This window comes from Conger conger, chromosome 1 (assembly GCF_963514075.1).
Source record: "Conger conger chromosome 1, fConCon1.1, whole genome shotgun sequence".
NCBI classification, from domain to species: domain Eukaryota; kingdom Metazoa; phylum Chordata; class Actinopteri; order Anguilliformes; family Congridae; genus Conger; species Conger conger.
In genome coordinates this window covers 95,957,842-95,967,089 of record NC_083760.1, presented here as the reverse complement: position 1 = coordinate 95,967,089, position 9,248 = coordinate 95,957,842, and the positions used below count along the sequence as shown (strand labels likewise).

The window sequence follows — 9,248 nt, the reverse complement described above, 5'->3', positions numbered from 1 at the left end:
TTTCCTGGTATTCATGGATAGGATCTGAAGGCACAGCCAAGGTCTGGAGAGTGTCCAGTTTGGGGACATAAGGGTGGATGATTGGCCTTTTGGCCTCATCGTACTCTGACTCAATGCACAGTAGAGTGGTTTGCAGCTGAGTGTGACGTGATTGGGATGAGGATTAGCTCCTCCATGACCAACCTTTCACCCTCTCAGAGATATTTGGGCGAGCATGGGAATTTGCTCGTCCAGGCTATGTGTGTTTTGGTGACTTGGAGAAGTCACATGACCTGGATTAAGTGGCTAGAAATGGATGGATGGACCATCATGCAACTCCTCATCGCATCAAAGACACATAACAGAACTCCTCATCACACAACTGTCTATTACACTGCTCCCAATCACACCACCTCCCAAACATACCCATTACCTATTACTGCAACTCCACATCACAACCAGTCACTATGACACAACTCTCAATCACACTACCTCCCAAACATACCCATTACCTATTACTGCAACTCCACATCACAACCAGTCACTATGACACAACTCTCCGTCACACTGATGCTCATTCTGGTGATGGATTGGCGATGGATTGGTGATGGATTGGTGATTGGTGATGGATTGGCTGCTCTTTGCTGATACAAGGCTGAGCTGTGGCTGGCTGTGTTTCTCAGATCCTCCTGCGGGGCGGCGATCTGGGCACCTCGGTGGATGAAACGGACCTGCTCATCAAGAGGCACGAGGCCTTTGAGAAGCTTGTCAACTCCCAGGAAGACAAGGTACGCATTACCCACATTACCCTCTGCAAGGCCTGAGGAAATATTGTGCTCCCCTTTGCCTGTGATTGGTCTGAGTTTTAACGGCAGGTACAGCCTCACTGGTGCACAGACAGAGCCTACAATCCGAATAGAACCCAGTATAAAATCCTGATCTCTGGGTCCAGAGAAGGAATGTGTGAAACTGTCAGACTGTGTGACTCTCCCCCCAGGTGGGCTCACTGCAGGAGCAGGTGGAGAGACTGGGGGAGCAGGGTTTGAGCAAGGGGAGGATGGGCCAGGTCCAGGGCAAACTGCGCCTCCTCCTGGAGCGGAGGAACTGCGTCAAGCAGCTGACTGCCAAGCGCAGGGACGAGCTCACCACCTCCCGCCTGCTGTGCGTCTTCAACCGCAACGCTACCGAGGTACACCAAATCCCATCGGCCCCCACATTGAGCTGTGGCAGGGGGACCCCGGGAGTTGTAGTTCAAATTGAAACTGAATGTTCTTGCTGGGTGTCCAGGCGGAGGAGTGGATCTCGGACAGGATGCAGAAGCTGCAGGAGGACTGCAAGCGAGACCTGAGCGACCTGCAGACCAAGCTGAAGCTGCTGCAGAAGCACCAGGTGTTCGAGGCCGAGATCCTGGCTCACCACGAGATCATCAGCGCCGTGCAGCAGGTACTCCGCCCAGGTGCAGCGAGCCCTGATTCCATGGACTGTTTATCCATTAAACATAGCACGATGACCACATGTGTTAGATTTAGCTTTGCTTTAAGGATTGTGCTAGTTCTGAACACTTATCAGATGTGAAGTAAGTGTGTCCCAGTGTAACCGCAGTGTGAATCAGTGGGCTTAGGGATGTACTCAGGCTTGTGGAGCGCACAGACAAACACATCACCAGCCTATCACCCGTCACCGACGGCAGCACATGACCTGGTCGCCTCAGCCAATGCCTGCCTGTGCCTGCAGGGGGGGGCGGAGCTGGTGTCGCTGAGACACGCCCGGGGCCAGGAGGTGCGCCGCGGGGCGTCGGCCCTCACGGAGCGCTGGGAGGCGCTGAAGCGGGCGGTGGCCTCCAGGGGGAGGCTCCTGGAGGATAACCGGGACTTCCTGGAGTTCCTGCAGAGGGTGGAGCAGGTGGAGGCCTGGATCAGGCAGAAGGTAAGTCAGTTCAGTTTTATTTGCTTTTCACGGAAGAAGCTTTACAAAGTAACAGAAGGGCAAAATAAGGTAAAAAATAGCCCTCAAACGAGAAAAAACTGCCGAATGAGAAGAGAGTCCTGGGAGGAAACCTAGCTATAGAGTCCATCCTTTGCTGGGCGGTGTGTTGTAAAGATACAGCGGGTATAAGAGGATTGTAACAAAAAAACCAAATCAATCAAACTGAGTTGGTAACAGTTGAGGTATTAAACTAGCCAGTGAAGTAGAAAATCCACATGAAGGGGTGTAGAGTGTGCAGGTGAGAGGGGCGGGGCCACGGTGTCGGGGAACGTTCCGGGTGTGAGGCTGTTTGTCCGCCGCGCTCCGCAGGAGGTGATGGTGAACGTGGGGGACATGGGGGAGGACTATGAGCACGGCCTGCAGCTGCTCAGGAAGCTCAACGAGTTCCGGGCCACAGGATCGGGGGTAAGAGGAGGAGCCGGGGACGCTGGTCACCAAAATACAACCAATCGCTTGTGAATGTGAATGTTATTGAGAAATAAATATACGTAACTGGAATTCCTGACATTTGTATTTCTTAGTTTCCAGCTGATAGTGTTCTTCGAGAAATTAGCAGAATGCAGCCACCGGGTAGAAGGGGGATAACACATTACTAAAACCCAGGCTCACTTCCTGTGTGTGCAGGAAGTGACAGTGGATGACGCGCACATCAAGGCCATCAACAACATGGCCGCCCGTTTGGAGAGGCAGAACAGGGAGGAGGTGACTACAGTGAAGCAGAGACGACTGCAGCTCAATGAGAGGTACCTCCTGCTCTGTCTCAGAGTGAAGAAATGTGTACACAGCACCCCCATTGGTCTGTGCCGGGTACTGCACAATGTTTGCAGTGAGAAGGGGAGGTAGCAGGGACTGCTTTACTCATGGATAGTTCAGACCAGTGTTTCTCAAGTTTACCAACTTGCCAGAAGGTGTTTGTTGTAACCAGGAACTTATTTACATTTACATTTTAGTCATTTGGCAGATGCTTTTAATCCAAAGCAACTTACAAGTGCATAGGTTCTTCCAAGTTAAAGTATCACATCCATAACTAGTAAAATACACATGAAGTGCTGGCCTTGAATCAGATGCGTGCGGCAATAGGAAGCCAGTGGAGGCCAATGAGGAGCGGGGTGACATGAGCCAAACTGGGCTGACTGTTGATCAGGCGGGCTGCAGCATTCTGGACCAGCTGGAGGGGCTTGATGGCACAAGCTGGGAGAGCTTATATACCCGATTTAACTAATTAAGGGCATTTTTGGTGGTTTGATTGGTAGTTTGAGTGGTTCAGTGATTAAATCAGGTGTGTGTGTGATCCTCTGGTGAAACTCTGGTCTCCAACCCTGGTCCAGGAGACCTACGTTCTCTGCTTATTTTTGTGGTTACTCTGCACTTAATTAACAAATTAGAGCTGCCAATTACACCATTAACTCACTTGATCTTGTCATTTGGGTCTTAACTGTTGCTCTCCAGGGCTGGAAACCACTGGTCAAACTATCTATGAGTAAAGCAGCTCGTGCTGTTTGCTCTGGAGGCTCCCTCACTGATAATCTAAAGGAGAGACAGGGTGAATGAGTGAGGTTTAGTGATTGGGAATGAACAGAGTGACAGGGTGAGGGTGACCAACAGATATGTTTCCCAGGTGGAGCAGTTTCCATGGCAACCTGAGCAGCTATAAGAGGAGGCTGGAGGCGGCGCTGGGGGTCCACTCTCTGATCCGCGACCTGGAGGAGATCCGCGAGAGGGCCGGAGAAAAGGTCCGCTCTCTCCCCACAATCCCGACGTTCCCCATGTTCCTGACATTCCCAATGTTCCCCATGTTCCTGACGTTCCCCATGTTCCCCACAATCCCCATGTTCCCGACGTTCCCCATGTTCCCGACGTTCCCCATGTTCCCGACGTTCCCCATGTTCCCGACATTCCCGATGTTCCCCTTGTTCCTGACGTTCCCCATGTTCCCCACAATCCCCATGTTCCCGACGTTCCCCATGTTCCCGACATTCCCGATGTTCCCCTTGTTCCCGACGTTCCCAATGTTCCCGATGTTTCCCTGCGTTCTCACGTTCCTGCATCCTCATGTCTGACTGCACTGTGTTCTCTGTGTGACTGTGCTGTGTTCTCTGTGTGACTGTGCTGTGTTCTCTGTGTGACTGTGCTGTGTTCTCTCTGTGTGACTGCACTGTGTTCTCTGTGTGTGACTGTGCTGTGTTCTCTGTGTGTGACTGTGCTGTGTTCTCTGTGTGTGACTGCACTGTGTTCTCTGTGTGACTGTGCTGTGTTCGCTGTGTGTGACTGTGCTGTGTTCTCTCTGTGTGTGACTGTGCTGTGTTCTCTGTGTGACTGTGCTGTGTTCTCTGTGTGTGACTGCACAGTGTTCTCTGTGTCTGACTGTGCTTTGTTCCCTGTGTTTGACTGTGCTGTGTTCTCTGTGTGTGACTGTGCTGTGTTCTCTGTGTCTGACTGCACTGTGTTTGCTGTGTTCTCTGTGTCTGACTGTGCTGTGTTCTCTGTGTGTGACTGTGCTGTGTTCTCTGTGTCTGACTGCACTGTGTTTGCTGTGTTCTCTGGGTCTGACTGTGCTGTGTTCTCTGTGTCTGAGCAGATGCTGTTGATGCGGGGGCTGGACTATGGGCAGGACCTGGAGGCTGTGGAGAATCTGATTCGCCGACACGAGGAGACGGAGCGTGAGGTCCGGGTCATCCAGGAGAGGTCAAAGGTAAGGAGTGCTGGAACCTTCCAGGGCAGGTTCCCTCCAGGGCAGGTTCCTCCCAGGGCAGGTTCCCTCCAGGGCAGGTTCCAGGTTCCTCCCAGGGCAGGTTCCCTCCAGGGCAGGTTCCCTCCAGGGCAGGTTCCTCCCAGGGCAGGTTCCCTCCAGGGCAGGTTCCAGGTTCCTCCCAGGGCAGGTTCCCTCCAGGGCAGGTTCCTCCCAGGGCAGGTTCTCTCCAGGGCAGGTTCCCTCCAGGGCAGGTTCCCTCCCAGGGCAGGTTCCCTCCAGGGCATTCCGATAACACAGACTGCAGTCAGCCTCACTCTCTTCTGTCCAATCAGACACTGGAGAAGGAGGCCAGGGCACAAGGGAGGAGCCAATCAGAAATGACACAGATGCTGAGCAAGAAGCAGCAGGAAGTGAAGACGGCCCTGGTGGTGCTGGAGAAGGAGGTGAACCTCAGGTAGGCGTGGCCTCTTTGTCTCCGCCCACCTGCCTGTGTGTGAAGGTCCGAGTGGAGCCACATCGGATGGGGAACTGTGTTTAATGTTCAGAACTTCTTTAGACAATAACATCTTTAAACAGTTTGTTTTAATGTTTAGAATTTCTGTAGACAATAACATCTTTAAACGGTTTATGTTTTAATGTTTAGAACGTTTTTAGACAATAACATCTTTCAATATTTTATGTTTTAATGTTTATAAAATCTTTAAAAATTTTATATTTAGAACTTCTTCTCAGTGCTGCCTTATCTTAGGAAGCCATTTTGTAAACCAAAATAGTGTATTTGTGTAGGATGTACAGAATGCAATGTGCAAGGGTATACTATGAAGGATGGTGTCGAGGTGGGAGCAGTGCTGATTCAGTGTGAGGTCAGCTCTTCCTGTCCCTGCAGGAAGGAGAAGCTCCAGGACGCCCTCCAGCTGCAGCGCTTTAAGGCAGACCAGCGCCCCCTGCTGGACTGGGTGTTACAGCACAGCTCTCAGATGGAGCGGATCGGCCTGCCCCAGAGCAAGAGTGAGGCAGAGAGATTCCTCTCCCAGCACCAGGACAGAAAGGTCTCTCTCTCTCTTTCTCTCTCTTTCTCTCTCACACACACACACACTCTCTCTCACACACACACACACACACACACACACTCTCTCTCTCTCACACACACACACACACACACTCTCTCACACATACGCACATACATACACACTCACACACATACACACACACTCTCTCACACACACGCACACACACATACACTCTCTCTCTCACACACACACACACACTCTCTCACACATACGCACATACATACACTCACACCCACGCGCACACACACACACACACACACACTCTCTCTCTCAGACACACGCACATACATACACACTCACTCTCACACACGTACACACACACTCTCTCACACACACAAACGCACATACATACACACTCACACACGTACACACACACTCTCTCACACACACGCACACACACACACACACACACACACACTCTCTCACACATACGCACACACACACACACACACACACTCTCTCACACATACGCACACACACACACACACACACACTCTCTCTCTCAGACACACGCACATACATACACACTCACTCTCACACACGTACACACACACTCTCTCACACACACGCACACACACACTCACTCACACACGCACACGCTCACTCACAGACTCACACACACACAGACTTACATACACACGCAAACTCACACACACACACTCATACACTCTCTCACACACTTAAACACGCAGACAAACACTCAGACATACCTTTTTTCTAAATGTGTTTACATGCCAGGTGTGTGGTTTAGCAGGTATTGATTGACATGCATGGTTGAGGGTGTTGATTGGTGGGGGTGTGGCTACAGGCGGAGATTGAGGCTCGAGGAGAGCGATTTGATTCGCTGAGGAGCTTTGGGCGGAGTCTGATGAAGGCGGGGCACAGTGCCGCCCCAGAGGTCCAGAAAGCCCTGACCCACCTGGACACGGCCAGAACCAGCCTGGACCAGATCTGGCAGGACCGCAAACTGAGTCTGGAGCAGGCACTGGAGCTACAGGTGACAGCACACACCTATGAGTGTGTGTGTTCTTTATATGTGTGTTTCAGAGCTGATGAGTGTGTGTGTGTGTGTGTGTATGTGTGTGTTTCAGAGCTGATGAGTGTGTATGTTTCAGAGCTGATGAGTGTGTGTGAGTGTGTGTGTGTATCAGACCTGATGTCTGTGTGTTTCAGGTGTTCCTGGGCAGTGTGGAGCAGTGTGAGAGGTGGCTCAGCAGTCAGGAGGCCTTCCTCTCCGATGAAGACCTGGGAGTGAGTCTGTGCACAGTTCTCTCTGTGGGGTTCTGATAGAGTGGGTGTGGGTTCTGTGGGGTTCTGTTAGAGTGGGTATGGGTTCTGTGGGGTTCTGTTGTGTTGATGCAGTGTGTGGGTTCTGGGGGGTTCTGATGTGTTGATCTAGTGTGTGGGTTCTGGGGGGTTCTGATGTGTTGATGTAGGGTGTGGGTTCTGGGGTGGTCCTGGGGTGTTGATGCAGTGTGTGGGTTCTGGGGTGGTACTGGGGTGTTGATGCAGTGTGTGGGTTCTGGGGTGGTACTGGGGTGTTGATGCAGTGTGTGGGTTCTGGGGTGGTACTGGGGTGTTGATGCAGTGTGTGGGTTCTGGGGTGGTACTGGGGTGTTGATGCAGTGTGTGGGTTCTGGGGTGGTACTGGTGTGCTGATGCAGTGTGTGGGTTCTGGGGTGGTACTGGGGTGTTGATGCAGTGTGTGGGTTCTGGGGTGGTACTGGGGTGTTGATGCAGTGTGTGGGTTCTGGGGTGGTATTGGGGTGCTGATGCAGTGTGTGGGTTCTGGGGTGGTACTGGGGTGTTGATGCAGTGTGTGGGTTCTGGGGAGGTACTGGGGTGCTGATGCAGTGTGTGGGTTCTGGGGTGGTACTGGGGTGTTGATGCTGTGTGTGGGTGCTGTGGCTGCAGGGCTCTCTGGGGGAGGTGGAGGTTCTGCAGAGGAAGCAGGTTCTGTTTGAGCAGACCCTGGAGGCACAGATGGAGCAGGTGGGAGGGGTGGAGCGCTTCGCCCAGCAGCTGGTCCAGAAACGGCACTATGACTCCGACACCATCCAGAGCAAGAGCACCGCTGTGCTGCTCAGGTACCCTACCCTATACCTACAGCCCTCCTGTACCCCTAACCTACACCTGTACCCCAAACCCCACAACACCTGTACCCCTAGCCCACAACACCTGTACCCCTAGCCTGCAACACCTGTACCCCAAACCCCACAACACCTGTACACCTACAGCCATCCTGTACCCCTAACCTACACCTGTACCCCAAACCTGCAACACCTGTACCCCAAACCCCACAACACCTGTACACCTAACCTATAACACCTGGACCCCCAACCTAAACCCCTTCCCTAAATCTGTATCCCACTCCAGCCCTAAGCATTCTTGTCGAGTCTGATTGCATGTGAATTGTCCCAATGCTTATGTTCCCTCTGACATGCTTATTTTGAATGGAAAAGTGAATTCCAGGTCCTGCTTTGATATACATTTCCTCTGACTCGGAAGTGCTTTGTGTTTGTGACCCTGAACACTTCCTCTGTGCTTTGTGTTTGTGACCCTGAACACTTCCTATGACCCGGAAGTGCTTTGTGTTTGTGACCCTGAACACTTCCTCTGTGCTTTGTGTTTGTGACCCTGAACACTTCCTATGACCCGGAAGTGCTTTGTGTTTGTGACCCTGGACTCCTCTCTGCTTCAGGAAGAAGAAGCTGCTTCAGAGGAGTGAAGCTCGGCGGAGGGAGCTGGAGGATTCTCTGCAGCTGCACACCTTCCTGGGGAGGAGCCACGAGGTGAGGGGGGCTGGGGAGAGGAGGAGAGGGGGAGGAGAGAGGAGGAGAGGGGGAGAGGGGAGAGGAGGAGAGGGAGAGGAGGAGGGAAGGGCTGGGGAGAGGAGGAGAGGGGAGGGGGAGAGGAGAGGGGGAGGAGAGAGGGGGAGAGGAGGAGAGGTAGAGATGTGCACTGTGTCATGTCAGATGTGCAAGTAATTACCAGGATGAGTGAGTATCCAGTTGTTAGCGTTTAATATGGTTATGAATATCAATGAATGTTACTGTCTTTGGGTGAGAATTTGGATATTTGCATGAGTATTGTATATTTTCAGTGAATATTCTAGGTCAGTGTTAGTATTGGGGTGTCAGTGTGGGTTTTGGGGGGTGTCTCTGTGAGGTTTGGGGTGTCTCTAAGCTGTAGCCCCTGCAGGTGTGCTCCTGGCTGGGTGAGAGGAACACAGTGGCCCTGGATGAGAGTTGGAGGGATCCCACAAACCTGCAGGCCAAGCTGCTGAAGCACCAGAGCCTCGAGGCCCAGATTCTGGCCAACCACAACCGGGTGGAGACCCTGACCAAGGTACGCACTGCACCCCAAAATCTACACCCACATCTACACCCCAAAATCTACACCCAAATCTACACCCTGAATCTACACCCCACATACACATCTACACCCAAAATCTACACCCTGAATCTACACCCCAAAATCTACACCCAAATCTACACCCTGAATCTACACCCCAAAATCTA

The 9,248-nt window shown here is 52.2% G+C and overlaps 1 protein-coding gene across 1 annotated transcript in view; it reads left to right on the top strand.

Moving 5' to 3' along the window:
- sptbn5 (spectrin, beta, non-erythrocytic 5) overlaps window positions 1–9,248 on the top strand; it is a 58,745-nt gene that overhangs the window by 29,584 nt on the left and 19,913 nt on the right. The window contains 15 exon segments of the mRNA XM_061218007.1: window positions 663–767; window positions 977–1,168; window positions 1,267–1,422; window positions 1,714–1,905; window positions 2,275–2,370; window positions 2,590–2,708; window positions 3,584–3,698; window positions 4,544–4,657; window positions 4,990–5,111; window positions 5,544–5,706; window positions 6,536–6,724; window positions 6,901–6,978; window positions 7,642–7,814; window positions 8,429–8,519; window positions 8,929–9,075. Coding sequence (XP_061073991.1) covers window positions 663–767; window positions 977–1,168; window positions 1,267–1,422; window positions 1,714–1,905; window positions 2,275–2,370; window positions 2,590–2,708; window positions 3,584–3,698; window positions 4,544–4,657; window positions 4,990–5,111; window positions 5,544–5,706; window positions 6,536–6,724; window positions 6,901–6,978; window positions 7,642–7,814; window positions 8,429–8,519; window positions 8,929–9,075 — 2,052 coding nt within the window.